The 16,906-nt window shown below is 36.9% G+C and overlaps 5 protein-coding genes across 5 annotated transcripts; 4 read left to right on the forward strand and 1 right to left on the reverse strand.

Moving 5' to 3' along the window:
- The first annotated feature begins 7 nt into the window (after positions 1-7).
- On the forward strand, positions 8-3,265 carry LOC109587759 (uncharacterized). The gene is made up of 4 exons (XM_020003984.1): positions 8-464; positions 510-680; positions 1,885-2,019; positions 2,070-3,265. Exons 1-4 carry the CDS (start codon positions 8-10, stop codon positions 3,098-3,100), a joined length of 1,794 nt encoding a protein of 597 aa, XP_019859543.1. The 3' UTR covers positions 3,101-3,265.
- A 559-nt stretch (positions 3,266-3,824) lies between these two features.
- Positions 3,825-6,838, forward strand: LOC109587766 (uncharacterized). Its single transcript, XM_020003992.1, has 5 exons — positions 3,825-3,913; positions 3,961-5,397; positions 5,444-5,629; positions 5,673-5,807; positions 5,850-6,838. Exons 1-5 carry the CDS (start codon positions 3,847-3,849, stop codon positions 6,749-6,751), a joined length of 2,727 nt encoding a protein of 908 aa, XP_019859551.1. The 5' UTR covers positions 3,825-3,846; the 3' UTR covers positions 6,752-6,838.
- A 272-nt stretch (positions 6,839-7,110) lies between these two features.
- On the forward strand, positions 7,111-10,443 carry LOC109587792 (uncharacterized). Its single transcript, XM_020004015.1, has 5 exons — positions 7,111-7,236; positions 7,293-8,774; positions 8,825-9,022; positions 9,080-9,214; positions 9,272-10,443. The coding sequence occupies exons 1-5, from the start codon at positions 7,158-7,160 to the stop codon at positions 10,165-10,167; spliced, it is 2,790 nt and encodes a 929-aa protein (XP_019859574.1). The 5' UTR covers positions 7,111-7,157; the 3' UTR covers positions 10,168-10,443.
- Positions 10,214-13,513, reverse strand: LOC109587784 (mucin-5AC-like). Its single transcript, XM_020004005.1, has 5 exons — positions 13,416-13,513; positions 11,869-13,371; positions 11,543-11,743; positions 11,355-11,495; positions 10,214-11,305 (listed from the first exon to the last, which is right to left on the reverse strand). Exons 1-5 carry the CDS (start codon positions 13,465-13,467, stop codon positions 10,407-10,409), a joined length of 2,796 nt encoding a protein of 931 aa, XP_019859564.1. The 5' UTR covers positions 13,468-13,513; the 3' UTR covers positions 10,214-10,406.
- Positions 13,514-13,525: 12 nt separating this feature from the next.
- Positions 13,526-16,902, forward strand: LOC105316107 (wolframin-like). The gene is made up of 3 exons (XM_011410916.2): positions 13,526-14,065; positions 14,791-14,934; positions 14,998-16,902. The coding sequence occupies exons 1-3, from the start codon at positions 13,550-13,552 to the stop codon at positions 16,816-16,818; spliced, it is 2,481 nt and encodes an 826-aa protein (XP_011409218.2). The 5' UTR covers positions 13,526-13,549; the 3' UTR covers positions 16,819-16,902.
- The last annotated feature ends 4 nt before the right edge of the window (positions 16,903-16,906 follow it).

Below are 16,906 nucleotides of genomic sequence, written 5' to 3' on the forward strand. Positions count from 1 at the left end.
AGTATTAATGACAGTTCCACCTATCAGTCAGTATCCTCACTCTGTTACATTCACTACACTACCTGATATGCCAGACAATTTCTATAGTATAGCAGTACCTGCTGATTCTTATTACAATGGTACTGTAATCATTAATGGCAGTCTTACCACATTAAACTGGACACCAATCAGAGATACTAATGGAGTTATCACTGGATATGGATACAATACTACAGCTGATGGATCTTCTACTATCAATCACAGTCATCCTAATGGCAGGATATATGTCAGTGCTTATGGATTTTCACTTGGTGGTGGATATGGATACATTGCTGGAATTCTATTGCAACCAATAAATTGTGTACCAATCTTCATTTTTAATTCGACTGTTTATTATGCTACAGAAGGTGACAACGAAGCAATGATATTCATTCAAAAGCAAAAGATAAATTCATCCATCAATGTTATACAAGTTTCATCAAAAGGTATGAAAGAAAGCTAACAAAAATCTATTATAATTTTTTCTATAGATTTTAATGAGACAGTGACTTTTGCTGCTGAGGAGACACTCAAAGCAGTATCCATACCGATACCTGATGATCACTATACCGGTAGCACTGAGTACATAAACTTGACTCTTAATTCAGAAACAGACGAGGAAACTTGTGCAGAAACAACAATTGTCATTAAGGATAATGATGGTGAATTAATGTTGTTTTAGCTAAATCTAAACTTTTATTGGGGAAGAATTTATAATACTACTTGATGCATATACTTTTCTTTATTGGTATAGAAAGTATGAGCTGATTTTGAAGTTTTAAAGTTACGCAAAAAAGTTTGTCAAAAGATACTGTACTATAGTTGGCCAAATTTTGTCAAAAATGGCCAGGAAAGAATTCTTCATTTTTATAATTTTTTTTCTAATGCAAATACATGTACTTATGTTTTGTTTCAAGTTTGAGCTGATTCCAATCAAATTTGAATTTTTTTACACATTTTTAAAGTTACTCAAAAATTGGGCCAAAGTCCCTATACTATAGTACAGGGATTTTGGTCAAATTTTGCCAAAAATGACTACAACAGAATTCTCCATTTTTATAATTTTATTTGATACATATACATGTTTTTATGTTTTGTAGCAGTTTCACATGATTCTAATCAAATTTGGATTTTTTACAAATATTCAAAGTTATTCAAAAATTGGGCCAAAGTCCCTGTACTATGTAGTACAGGAATTTTGGTCAAATTTTTCCAAAAATGATTAAAACAGAATTCTTCATTTTATAATTTTATTTGATACATATACATGTTTTTATGTTTTGTAGCAAGTTTCACATGATTCTGATCAAATTTAGATTTTTTATGAATTTTTAAAGTTACTCAAAAATCAGGCCAAAGTCCCTGTACTATATAGTACAGAGATTTTAGTCAAATTTTGCCAAAAATGACTAAATTAAAATTCTTCATTTTTATAATTTTATTTGATACATATACATGTTTTTATGTTTTGTAGCAAGTTTCACATGATTCTGATCAAATTTGGATTTTTTATGAATTTTTAAAGTTGTTAAAAAATCAGGCCAAAGTCCCTGTACAATAGTACAGGGATTACAAAAGAGTTCTCCATTTTTATAATTTTTTTTTCAATATGAATACATGTACTTATGCTATTTTTTTTAATTTGAGCTGATTATAGTCAGATCTGGATTTTTTTACAAATTAAAAAAGTTACTGAAAAATGAGACCAAAGATCATGTATTATAGCTAGTGCATGATGTTTCATTGAGTATGGCTATGAGATTCTTATATTTGTACTTGTTCTAGATATAACTAGTTTCAAACTATAATATTGCTTGATCTGTTTTCAAACATTTGACACTAATACATATCAATGTTTCCTCATAGATTTGACTATTGGATTTACTGGTGGAGTGATAAGTGAGGGGATGGAACAGATAAGCATTGGCATTCGTATTTACAGTGGCATCTTCAAACCTGGGTATATTGCTAGTATTAATATGCAAATAAAGAATTCACAAGGTAATTATTTTTAATCAGTATAATTTATATTGCTCAATTTTTTATGGCAGATCATTCATCATCAATAAACAGTACTTTGGAGTTTCAGAGTAGCATTGATAGTTACACCATTATATTTAATGCTACACGGCTTGCAACTGAGCTCAACTTGATAAATCCGACTAATATTACTGCTCACTTGCTTCCTTTTGATGATGATGATCTCCTTGTCTCCATCTCTCCTGCTACATTAAACATTACAATGTCTAGTGAATCTCCAATACCTTCTTTAGCTAGCAATACTGGTACGTATTCTCAGTCCAGTATGTATTCTCAGTCCAGTACGTATTCTCAGTCCAGTACGTATTCTCAGTCCGGTACATATTCTCAGTCCGGTACGTATTCTCAGTATTCTGATGCAGCCACTAATTACTGTACTCCATCAGTATCTATTGCAACCACCACAAGTACATTACTTTTAACTGTTCAACAGCCAGCAAGTACAGTATATGTGACTGTTCAACCCACAAGAAGCATTACTGGTAATACAGTGTATGTGACAGTTCAACCGACTGATGCAGTATCGACACAAGCTAGCAGTGACAGTATCAATAGTTCTATCATTGGTGGACTCCTCGTTGTTATTGTAATTGTTATTACTATTATCAGCATCATTGCTGCAATTATTATGTACAGGTGTGGTAAGAAAACTGGTCAAATGGAGAGCATTCAAATCACTTCTACTACGACAGAAATGAAGAGGGTTCCATACGGCGTTACTAATCCAGCTGCTATTGATTCACGAACTTCAGAGAGTCCTCAAGAAATGTATACTGAAATGGCATCAGTTGATCCTCCTCCTCCTTCAATGAAGTCCAACACTATTTCGTACTCGCACTTAAATCAATATCGTAATTTTGCCACTAGCAATCCTCACCCCAGGTCATACACTATGATAAATACAGCTACAATGGACAGACCAACCGCATATGCTGATGTTACTAGTCCTCTTCCCCCTCCTCCACAAATAGTAGGAGATGTACCTGATCCTTTGAATGAAGAAGAGGAAATATATGAAGACATGACAGCAACTGCACTATAAACATTTATTTTATTACTGCTATCAGACATTTAGTTTTGCTTTCAAAAATATTTAAAATTTGACACTTTTCTCTAGCTATGACATTCTTATTTATAGGTCAATCTCTCAATGCCAGTACTTTATTGCTTGAATACATTGTCAAAATAGTTATGATGCTTCATTTAATATCACTCGGCTTGCTATTGAGCTAAATCTGGAGAGAGATCCTGTCAATATTACTGCTCTACTGTCTATTTCATTGGCTAGGTTGCATTTCACACTTTTTGCTCAATCTAGTGCAATCTCATCATTCCTCAGCTCAAGCATTTTTACACCTCCATATGCAGGATTAACCACATCTCCAATGCTTTCAGAGACAGTTATTAGAACCATTCAGCCTACTACTATCACTACTGTATATGTAACTGTTCAGCCAACTGATGTATCATCTACTCAGTTGGTCAGTAACATCTACACCATTGCTGGTACAACTGCATGCATCATCATATAGAGAATTGAAAGAATTTTACTAATTTTTTTGTTATCCGTGAAGTCTAGTCACATAAATAATAAAGAATTAAATACACACCTAATCTGAACACAGATACTTAAGAATCAAGTTTGAATTTTTAGTGCTAGTCCATACAATAATTATACTAAACAATATATGTACATATAAGGGATGCAATGCATCATGTGATAGCAATGAATAAATAAACACCTGATAGTACAAACTGGCATCTTAACTCCCACATCTTGCATCCACCATGGTAGCTGTTAATGCTGGTAATCTCTCTGTCCTCTACATAATAGCACTGTTACTGATTGGAAGAGGTGAGGTGCTCTGTGTAGATAAAAGACTCATATAATGTCCATTGTAGGTAAACCAAATGAGTTTAGTAATATAGCAAGTGAATTCAAAGTTGCTTATCTCAGGCAGTTCTCATCAACAAGTCGTATTGATATGATAATACTAACAAAAAGTGTATCTCCAGTTCAGTTTAGTATATCATCTCTTAATGGATCCATTCACAATGGAACTACTACAAGAGATACTCCTGCTATTGTGACTTTACCATCAACTCTACAGGTTCGTGAGACTACCTATGATTATCGTCAACTTGGTCTCCTTGTTACGTCACCTCCTGATAAACCTATCTCTGTTGTATTGGTTGGATGGACATCAACACCTCGTTCAACATACCTTGCTCTTCCTTGCATTGAGCAACCAGTACAAGAATATGTTTATTATGGTGTATCATCAAGAGATACTTCAGGATCTCATAGTCAAGTACTTCTTGTAGGTTGTAGGGACAATACTACAGTGACTATCACTCCTACTCATGATGTACAATTACCTGATAATCCTCAATCATCTACCAGTTCTATTATCAATGTTGCTGCTGGATCAAGTCATACCATCACACTTCATTCATTGCAGACTTTATTGATAGGTGCACCTAATGTTGATCTCAGTGGAACAAAGATTGTCTCTAATTATCCGCTGACTGTTGTAGGGGGACACGATTGTGTTCAAATTCCTTCAGGTTTTTTAGATTGTGATCCTATCAGTACACAAGTACCACCAACTATTAATTGGGGAACACAGTTTCTTCTTACTCCACTTTACAGCCGTACAAATGGTCAGAGATTAAAAATAATAGCATCAGACAATGCTACAATCGTTGCTATTACTTGTAATACTTCTTCTATTAATACTGCATTGATGTCACCTGGATCATTTCTTGAATATAATACAAATCATACTGATTTTTGTGATTTAACATGTAGTCGACCTTGCTATGTTTCTGAACTAGCTTTTAGTATGACTTATCAAAGTAATTTTGATAGTGATGGCGATCCTTTATTAATGACAGTTCCACCCATCAGTCAGTATCCTCACTCTGTTACATTCACTACACTACCTGCTATGCCAACTAATTTCTATAGTATAGCAGTACCTGCTGATTCTTACTACAATGGTACTGTAATCATTAATGGTGTTCTTACCACATTAAACTGGACACCAATCAGAGATACTAATGGAGTTATCATTGGATATGGATACAATACTACAGCCAGTGGTTCCTATACTATCAGTCACAGTCATCCTAATGGAACAATATATGTCAGTGCTTATGGATTTGCACCTAATGGTGGATATGGATATTTAACTGGAACTTTTCTTCAGCCCCAATTTTGTAAATTAGTAAATTTTAGTTCAAATGTTTATTATGCTACAGAAGGAGGCAAAGCTATGATTTATGTACAAAGAAATGTTTCAGACACAGAAGATACAATCCTTATTTCATATAATGGTACTTATTAATTGATTTTTCATACCTTTTCCTCTTTTGTTTACAGGTTTCAATGAAACAGTGGTATTTGCTCTTGGAAAAAGCATTGCATCAGTGTCAGTATCAATACCTGATGATGATTATAGTACAGAAGAAAGTGTGTATAATCTCACAGTGGGATTTACAGTGCTAACAAGTGATCTCTATTGTACTAATAGTGATGAAACAACAGTTGTGATAAGAGATGATGATTGTAAGTGATAGATGAAGCGATACAATAAATTATCCATGTTTAGATTTAACAATTGGGCTGAGTAGTGTAACAATGAGAGAAGAAGTAAGAGAGGTAAGTGTTGGTATAACTTTCTCAAATGGTACACTAAAACCTGACAACATTGCTAACTTATTTCTACAAATAAAGAATCTACAAGGTATATTCCTTTGACATGTGTATGCATCATATTTTATTTTAGGACAATCTCTCACTAATATCCTACAGTTTAATTACAGTATCAGTAGTTATACTGTCTCATATGATATTACTAAACTTGCAACTGAGCTGAGCTTAACAAATGATGAACCAGTTAATGTTACTGCACTATTGCTTCCTTTTGATGAAGAAGGTCCTCTAGTCTCTATATCTCCTTCTGCATTAACTTTCATGCTATTTGATACACCATATATAACCTCATCTATGCCACTCATATCTCCAACTCCATCATTAGAAACTACTACTAGTACGTTGCTCTTTGTTAGCACTGTATATGTGACTGTTGAACCAACTACTGTGTATATGCCAACTGCTGCTACTACAGTATTTACAACTGTTGAATCAACTAACAGTTTGTTCAGTCAAGCAATTGGTAACACATACACTATCATTGGTGCTAGTGCATTAGCTGTTCTTGCCTTAGTCTTTACTGCACTCTGTGTTGTTACTGGGATTATTAGCTACAAGTGTGGTAAAAGGAAGCAAGCCAATGGTTTCCGTGATCGTAGCTCTACTGAACTGATTGCTAACGAACTGTACAGAAATAATAATGCAAATTCAATTAATGATGACGTTGAAGAATATGCTGAACTGAGACATGAAAAGAATGATCCTATTTCGTATTCAAAGCTTCAGCATACCAGATATACTGAAGTAGATCTCACAGATGCTACTTACGCTAGTATTAAACGTGAAACAGAAACAGCCATGCAAGAGCTGAATGATGTACCAGGAGAAGGTGCAGGGGATTCAAGAGTATACACAAGTCTTGATCCAGCTACATTGAATGAACAAGACAATTATGATGTCACAATTAGCTCCAATGATGCAGACAACAATAGTATCGAATCATATGAAGAACTTAAAGATTTTATTATTAATTAATATTTTGTACTACTTTTTAGATAGATCTAGTGTATAGTCTATAGTTGACATATCTTAATTGCTGTAACAAATAATGTTTGAATAAAATACTTTTTATTCCAAGAAGCCTTTAGCAATCATTAAGTCCACGCATCAACTAGCTATTGTGTGGTCTCATAGATCTATCTAAAATACTTCTTTCTGTTCTTTAAAGGAGCTCAAGAAGATTGATTACATTGATATTGATTTTAAGACATTAAAGCGGAACAATGAAAGTGGGCTTTAAATAAGCACAAGTTGCATATGTGTGCTGTCAAGTTCACCTTCAGAGGAAATGACTTCAATATATAATGAGAAAACAATTGCAATTTAGTATTGCACTCTCTCCCGTCAGGCCAAGAGCTTTAACTGTATATACCTCAAGGTCATGAAGCTATTAGCAACTAGATCTAGCTGCTCTTTAAAAGTTGTCATTTTATTGATCATTTCACTTCAACAGTGCAATGGTTAGTTTTATATCTTATATTTGGACTTGAAACTTTACAGCATCTTTTTCATACAGAAATTGCTAGCAACCTTTCTTCCTATGGAAACGAATTTTATTTGGCTTTCCCAAGAAGTGTCAATGGAGCACAGAACCTCACACTAACGGTACACACGCTCAAGAGTACATCAGTTCAATACAGCATCGAGTCACTCAATCAAGACTTTAGCTATTCCAGTACAACCACTGCAGGAGATCCTGATATCGTTGCTATACCACTGACTTATGAAGTTCTTGATCCTCACTATAATTATCGAAGGCTAGGACTGCATATAGCATCACTTGAGACTGAGCCTGTATCGATTGTTGTGAGGAGTGAAAACCAGTTTGGTTTCTTTTCATTTCTGGGACTACCATGCCACACTCAACCAACAAATTCTTACGTATATTATGCAGTTTCATCTTATGGTTTCAATGATTTCTTTGGCTATGTTCTTCTTGTTGGATGCATGAATAATACCAATGTCACTGTAATACCAACTCAACATGCTAATTTTACAATGTCAGCGAACCCGCAATCATCAATCAGTGCATCTAAGACATACCGAGCAGGAGAAAGCAATACATTCGTTATACATGCAGGACAGACTATAAAAATAATTCAAGCCTTTGCTGATATCTCCGGCATAAAGATAATGTCAGATGCTCCTCTCACTGTTATAAGTGGACACATTGCTGCTGAGGTTCCACTTGGAATAAGGGATGCTGATCCAATGGCAACACAAGTCACTCCAACCATCACCTGGGGCAAGGAATTCCTCTTATCTCCTCATCATAATAGGGAGAGTGGCCAGTTTTATAAGATCATTGCTGACAGGAATAGAACTAATATTCAAAGGAGATGTGGGACAGGGCCTGCAGTTAACGCTACTCTTTTCTCTGGGCAGGTCTATGAGTTCAATACTTCTTCCACTTCTTACTGCAGTCTCATATCTAATAAACCAATATATGTGGCACATGTTGGACCAAGTACTTTCTTTAATGGAGCTTCTTATGGTGACCCAACACTTAACACAGTTCCTCCAATAAACCAGTACATACACTCAATAGAGTATACATCATTTTTTGTTGCACTAAGTGGTGTGAGCTTGCTTATGCCAAGAGATCAATACTTTACCAGTGGCCTGATATTAGATAATAATCTCTACTCTATTTCTTGGGACTCCATCATTTACTTTCCTAATGGAACAGTTGCTGGATACGGCTTTCATGCTTCAACGTCTGGAACTCATACCTTGACTCATCTAAACACTTCAGGTGGGATATTTCTTTCAGTGTATGGATGGCTGACACACAAAGGCTTTGCATTCTCAGGTGGCATGGGTCTTAACCCAATAAACCCACAATTACCGCTTCCACTGGTCAGCTTTACTCGAGAGCTGTTTATTGTTACGGAAGGAAATGGTAATGCTGTTATCTACTTAAATAGGAGTGTGAATGATGAAGAAGAAGTGTCGGTGAGAGTGAGTGTCACTCCTCAGCAAGTAAACACAGCAGAAGGTATAGTGAATATATGACTGATGCACTAATAATACATCTACTTGCTATAGGTGGGGATGACTACATGCCAACCAGTGTAGTGGTCACATTTAGAGAAGGAGAAACGCTACACAGTGTAGCGATTGCTATTATTGATGATTCCTATGCTGAGCCTACGGAGTATTTCAGTGTAAGATTAGAGGCTGTTGGACAAGAAGTAGCTGTCTTTCCAATCACAGAATGTGTAGTTGAAATACGTGATGATGATTGTAAGTATGAGCATTCATATGTCTATCAGAATTATCATATATGCTTATTTCCTCCAGATATACAGATTGGCTTTAGTAACTCTTCACTGATCATTGATAGTACTGAACTTCTTCTTGATGTGTCAAATTATCATGGAATATTGCAATCAGGAGAAACTTCAACTGTTCAATTGCAAGTTGAAGACTTATCAGGTATGAATAAAAACAATTAAAGTTTAAAATATTCAATGCCATTCATTACATGTATAGGCACAGTTTTAAACATTACTCGCTTTGACTTCTATAACTACAGTGGAAGATATGTCGCTGGTCTTAATCTTTCTCATCTTCCATTCTCTCTCATATATAATGAGAACAATGCCGTACTAATGGGAAAACTTGCTATCGATAAATCAAACATTAATGTAACATTAGAGCCATCTGTTGCTACAATTATCTACACTCAACAAAAATCAACTAGCTCTAATGCTCCAGGAACAACAACTCCTCTTAATTGTGCAACGAGTGAGGTGTTTTTGACTTCGACTGTTTATATAACACCCACTCCAAACACTTTGCACTCATCATCAACGTGTCCTTCAATCACAGTTATATCGACAGTTTACACAAGGCCCATTACAACACTGTTTACGAGCTCTTGTGAGACAGTCACAAACATTGCTTCAACTGTTTTTGTGGCTACAACACCTTTACCATCCCTTTCGGTCATAACAATAACAATTGAGAAAACTCCACTGTGTTCAGCCACACAAGCAACAACAACAACAATGCAATCTTCATCATTGAATTCAAATGTCATCGTAGGAGGTGTAATGGGCTACATAATAATCTTCATTCTTTGCATTGTTGGTGGGGTTGGTGGGTTTTTCTGTGGAAGGAGTGTAGGAACAAGGCGACAGAGAATGACAATGGTGACAAATGATTTACCAGTCATCACTAGCTACCCACTTGCTGCTCAGCCTCTTAGTAATCCTAATGATTATGAAGGGAGCAAGAAAGATGGCACAAAAAACCAGTGCCTTCCATTGCCAATGCTTCCTTATCACGTTAACAATAATGGTGAGGAGATCTATGATGATATTTACATGGAAATGGATAACATTGAGGAAGAGAAGAAGGAGACGAAAAGCTCTGAAGATGACTAAGGAATCGAGTAAACATGTTTACAATTGAGCAGTTTCTTTAACAGTGTTATTTTTCCTCCAGCAAAAACAATTTTTTTAAAATTACAAAACTGACTAATTAAAGCTTAAACACACACTATTATTATGCAGCAATAACACGGACATAGATTAAAAAGTTATTATTAGTTTTATACTATAGCTTTCACACACACACACACACACACACAATGTCTTTATTAAAACTTGCTGTTTGTATCATTTCACTGCATAAACTGCAGTAGTTTCTTTTCATCCACAGATGGAACTGAGCTGCGGTACGACATAGTGTCTGATGGATCATCATAAAGCGGGTTAGTACCAGACATTTCAATCTCTCTGTCAAACTTGATCTCAGAGATTCGCCCCTTCTGGTGCCCCCGCTTGTAACAAAACACGCAGCAAAATATTGACAATGCAATTAGGACAAGAACGGCAATTATAATAACAGCAATACCAAAATATAAAGCGCTTCCCACCACTTCTATCTTCTCAGTAAAAGCATTAGTTTCAGGTGTGGGCTGTGATTTATCAGATGATGAACGAGTAGGTGTTGAGCTATTAGATGAACGGCATGCTGAAGCAGAAGCTGTTACTGTAGCAGTGGTAGTGTAAGTGGTTGTGCTGATACTCAAAAGTGGTGTATTACCCAATGAAGGACATACAGTAGCAGTTTGAATAACAGTGTCATGAACCGTTGTCATGATGGCTGATTCTGAAACAGTAATTATACTTATGCTGACTGGGACGTTTGTGGTGGTTGAACTACTGCTAGCCATGGAACTGCTGGAGGTGGGAGCTATCATGGTGCTAGAAGACTCCCCCATGCCAGTAGTGTAGCACACAATCATTGATGATGAATACATACCCATCATTGAAGAGAATACGGAGGAGGACATAAATGCTTGAGCTGATGATGGGAAAATAGGAACTACTGGAACAATTTCAGCATTAGCCATTTCCAGCGTAACATTGATTGATGCAGCTGATACAGATAGCAGTGCAGAAAGGCTCTGATTAGTACTGTTAGGGTTGTAGGTTGAGAGCTGGGACAAGTTAAAACCATAGGATATTACTGGATTGAATGAGGACAGACTGCCAGAAATAAAGCTGGAATTTTGACCTTTTGAAAATTAATAATAAGTTTTATGTTAGTAATTGATGCATTTTACCTTCTACAATAATTATTTCTAGCGTGAAGGTTGAAGAACCATCTGGCTCCAGACTACCACTCACAATCCCAACATTGATGTATGTCAAACCTCCATTGCCTCCAATAGAAAACTGACTATCCAGAAAGCCAATCGCAATGGCTAGAAACACTTAAATAAAAACAATGTGTAAGACTAATCTATTTTACCATCATTGTCAATTATCTTTACGACTGCTTCTGTAATTGGAAAAGTGATGTCGTCATTTTTATTAGGACTCTCAATGCTTATGGTAAAGTATTGAGTTGGCTCGGCATAATCATCATCAATAATCGGTATAGAAACACTCTTGGTTGTCTCATTACCACTGAATGTGACTAGAATACTGAATGATGAATAATCTTGACCAACTATGCATGGAGAAAAAGAATGAATAAGATTATGATAAACATCCATTGTCAAATGATGGTCATGCAACCCACTAAACATGCAATGAATTTGTTTATCCCTGTACATTATGCATGCAACTGCTTACTGAGAGCAGTGTCTACAGTTGTTGGGTTAGAAAACAGTCTAACTGTGATGTTAGCTTGAAGTCCAGCATCGTTTGTCTCAAGATACACATACGCCATTCCATCTCCTTCATTGACAGTGAACTCAGTATCAGAGAAAGTAACCTCAGGCACAGATGTGACAGCATCACCATTTATAGGATTAAGCATCATACTTCCAGGATATCCATATCCACCATAAGTGGTGAACCCATAGACGGATACAAAAAGACGTCCTTGAGAGTTAGTATGTGATATTATATTACTGCCCGAAGTTGAAGCTGAGTAGCCATATCCAAGGACAGTTCCGTTAGAAGAATATATTGGGATGAACGTGATGTTTTGTACAAAGCCGTTAATCCTCAGACTGTTGGTGAAGTAGGAATCATTAGGCACAACAACACTGTAATAGCCAGTTGCCTGTGTGAATGAAGTAAACTGTGCCTCCTGTTCGTACTGCTCTATAGGTGGGATAGTATAAAGGGCAGGATCACCACTGCTGGTTTGAGCATAGTTAGAGCTGACACCTATTTGAGCAACGTAAATGGAGTCATTTGCAATGATGCTGCAGTAAGTACCCTGGAGGGTATACACCCATGCAGTGTTATTAGCATTAAACGTAATATTGGTAGCATTGTAGTTCCCGGATGAAGTGGCACAAGTTTGTACAGCACTAGTCATGTTATTTAGTGCCAGTATCTTATAACTCTGACCATTCTGGCGACTGTAGTGTGGAGCAAGGAGGAATCTTTTGCCCCAGGTGATGGTTGGAGTGAGTTGAGTGACAATGGGATCAGCATCAAGAGTGTGAGTAGGAACCTGTGCTGCCTCGTGCCCACTTATGACAGTTATTGGTTTGTTTGAAACAATCATAGTACCAGTTAAATCAACATAAGACTCAGACACAAAAAAGGTCTGAAGAGAATTAAGAGTAAACTTGTAAGTATTACCAGGGAAAATGCTAACAATAGGAGAACTGCTAACTTGAGGATCAGCAGGCACAGATATCCTGTTATTGGGTATTATTGTGATAGTTGTATTAAACTTGCAGCCAATGATGAGAAACTGGCTCTTCTGGCTCGACCAACCGTACGTGGACACAACATAATAAGTGTATTCAGTTGTGGGTTGAGCGTGACAAGGAAGAGCTAAATAAGACATGTAATCAGCTGCACTACGGTAACTCCAAGCAAGGACAGAGATAGGCTCGGTCTCCAGAGAAGTGACTCTCAGACCTTTATCTCTGTAGGTGGAAGTTTCAGCTCGGACTTCATATGATGCAGGTATAGTGACTGCTGCTGGATTCTGACTGGTGGTAGTTCCAGTGTAAGAGAAGACCCCATCAAGTGAAGAGATGCTGAAAGAGACAGAAGTGGTTAGCTTTGTGTGGATATAAAATATGTGAGTGATCCCTGTGTGGACATGCTCATAAAACCCAACAAAGAATTCGCTTCCATAAGAGCTGAGGTTGCTTGCAGATTGAGCATCTAAAGAATAAGAGATTTATAAAGCACAAGTAAGTGGTTTATACCTGCTGCAAATGCAAAGAAAAGGAAAGAGAGAGTTATAAAAAGGAGCTTCATAATGTCGTAGGCGTCTTCTTGCAAAACAAGGGCGGGGCTCGTTAAGGATTTTCATAATTTTAATAGAACCGCCCCGGAGCCAATGGCCCTCGCAATGGCCGAACCAAAGGGTATGACTGAAATTGCTCCTGAAGACAAGCCCCGTGCCACAGAGCTAATAGTGAAAGGCAAGAGACTAATAGATGAAGCAAAGGAGTCAAGTTCCAGTGAAAAACCTCATTTAGTGGCCCAGGGATTGAAACTTTTCATTCGAGCTGCTGCCGAAGAATCCCGGGATGCCGTGAAGAGAATCAATAGCTTGTTCTCTGATCTCTCCAATAGTGTAATCAACGAGCTGCCTAGTGATCTTAGGAAAATGGCATACGTACTAGTGAAAAGTACCGATAGAGAGAAGGAGGTCTACGTGGTAGCGAAGGACATTTTCGAAACAATGGCAGAAAGAAGAGATTACATTTACAAAGATGAAATTGGGGAAGCAGTGGAGCGCTTGCTTGCCACTAAAAGAGAAGATAGCGATTCGTACAAAAAGAAACTGAGACAAACAATGAAGAAGCTGTTGAACTCTTGCCTCTCTACTAATGACAAAGGAGACATTATTGTACGTGGCTGTAACATAAGTACATGTACCGGTATTAGAAAATGTAATAAAAGTGAAGAATTCTCACCTATTAATTTGGCAAAATTTGGCCTGAGATCATGTATTGGGACTTTGGCTAGTTTTTTTAGTAACTTTAAAATTCGTAAAAAAATCCAATTTTGATTGGAATCAGCTCAAACTTGAAACATGACATAAACACATGTATACGCATCAGAAAAAATTATAAAAATTAAGAATCATCTCCTTTTCCATTTTGGCAAAATTTTGCCTGAGACCATGTACTATAGTACAGGGACTTTAGTCCAATTTTTGAGTAACTTAAAAAAATTTGTAAAAAATCCAATTTTAATTGGAATCAGTTCAAACTTGAAACATAGCATAAAAACATGTATATGTATCAGAAAAAATTATTAAAATGGAGAATTTCATCCTAATCATTTTTGGCGAAATTTGGTCAAAATCCCTGTACTATAGTATAGGGATTTTGGCCCGACTTTTGAGTAACTTTAAAAATTCATAAAAAATTTAAACTTGATTGGAATTAGCTCAAACTTGAAACATGGCATTAGAATAAGTATGTGTATCAGAAAAAATTTTAAAAATGGAGAATTATCTACTTTTCAATTTTGATGAAATTTGGCCCGGACCATGTACTACAGTACAGGAAAAATGGCTTCCAAGTTTATTCTAACTACATGTACATTATTGTGTGTTTGTTTCTGTAGGTTACTGAAGATAAGTTCTGTTTGACTGCCTGCTTATACTCTCGTGGAGAAGCCGACCTTCTCAGTTCCGTTGAGGCTGAAGGCATTGCAGAACTAACATCAGAAGAACTCGACAGCTTTGAAAAATCTAATTGGCTGAAGAAGGTTAGTAGAAAAAAATTAAAACATTGCCTACAGCTGTCTAATGAACTTATAATTCCTTTTTAGGTGACCAGTTTTCCATCTCAAAGTCTTCGCCTTGTTTCGCATTATGTGTTGCAGACCATTGAGAGGTATGGGATGCGATGGGTGTGGTCGATGTTCCCCCTCAGGCAGTTCTTCATATTGCTCCTGATATACTTAGTACCTCTCATTAATATCCAGTTCATGCTCTCTGGCTTAGCTACACTCGCTTTCTTTATCTGTCTAATGGGGATGGTTGTATCAACGCTTCAAGTCATTGCCAATTCGTCTAAAGTTAAATCCTACGAAGAATACTCTGTTCTTTTCTCTCACTTTGCCGAGAGCGAAGAAGATAAAGATGCCATCTTGAATAATCCGGATTTCATCGTGAGCTCTGCAATCCCTTATGCTACATACAGTCTAACAACAGTTCTGGGTATATTTCTGATGGGAATGGCATTAGAAGAAGCTCTTTTCTATGAGATACTAGTAATCATTGCTGGGGCCATGTCACTCCTTGTCTTCTTTCAGTTCTCATGTTGGAAGTCTCCTCTGATACTATTAGTCCTGTCCACTCGGCTATTGAGCTGGGGGTTAGTATTTCTCTACATGTTTAGCTCTCTGGTCCCAATACCTGACTTATTCTTTATAACCGGATGGAATCTAGTCTCAATACCAGTCTTTCCAGGGATTTGGATCGGTATAAACATCACATCACTCATCCAAATACCGCTCCACATTGCACTCGTGTTGTATTACGGGTCTCAATACTCGTGGAAGAATCTATTTTATGGTTTGGGCCCTTACCTCTTGTTTATTTCTTGGTGGATATTCTGTAGATCCATTTTCACACACTCCTCTGTTGTGTCTTTATTCATATTTGGTCCAGGTGTTTTATTTTGCCTTTTCTTTTTGCCATTCCTCCCAATGCTAATTGTCTCTGCGCCACTAATCATTCTGATCTATTACGGTTTCTCCGTACAACTTCTGATCTCACTTATCCTGCTTCTTATTGTTAGCATTGCCAGTGTATTACTAATGAAGTATTACCAGCACCTCAAAGACAAGAAAGCTTTAAAGCTAAACATTAACATCAATCATGTTTTGATAGCTCAATTCTTAATTGGAGGCATTTTGTTCATTGCTGGCACACTCTACTACAACTCTCCCCCTCCTTCCTCCTTTGATATCTTATCATTTGAGGAATACAATCACTTGTGTGGAGTGGACACGTCCATAAATGATAACCTCATACAAAATCAACTTGACTGCCTTCATTTGAAAGGCAGTGTCCTCAGCGTCGAGATTGCACAAATAAAAGAAGTCAGGATTAGTGAGATTACCAATAGTCCTCTCACTACATTATCCAACTTCCCTGATTCTGTTCGGAATACCTTGACGTGTCTTATGGGCGAGACTAAGCCATTTTGTGGTAGACAGGCAGACTCAAAAACATGCATCTTCAAAGGCTGTCATTTCGATTCAAAGAACCAATACAATGTGCATATATCAACCATGATACCAAGCGGAGGAGAGTCTCTTAGAATGACGGCTGTACTCTCTGTATGGATGGGTCATCAGTATCTACTGGATAGCAATTTATTGAAGTTAAAGTCCAACCAGTTCATATCCTTCAATGCTACACTGGAGGATGGACTAGGCACTCAGACTCTTAATCTTAAACTCCTCTCGTATCAGTTGAAGGACGGCAGTGATGAGGTTTTTGATTCGAGTGAGAAAGGCTCATTGGATAAGGAGTCAAAGGGAGAGATCCTTGATGACTTCTGGTCTTCGGTTATTTCCACGGCTAAGTTTGTGACCGAGATATTATTTGGGTATTCTTCATCTGAATATTATAAACCTTGATCAATTGGTCACTGTTTGTGCATTCCATTGTACATGAATATTAATGATCTTTTTTGCATTATGAGTAGAGTTTAATCATGCCAATAAA

This window comes from Amphimedon queenslandica, unplaced genomic scaffold (assembly GCF_000090795.2).
Source record: "Amphimedon queenslandica unplaced genomic scaffold, v1.1 AMPQUscaffold_13513, whole genome shotgun sequence".
Lineage (NCBI taxonomy): Eukaryota > Metazoa > Porifera > Demospongiae > Haplosclerida > Niphatidae > Amphimedon > Amphimedon queenslandica.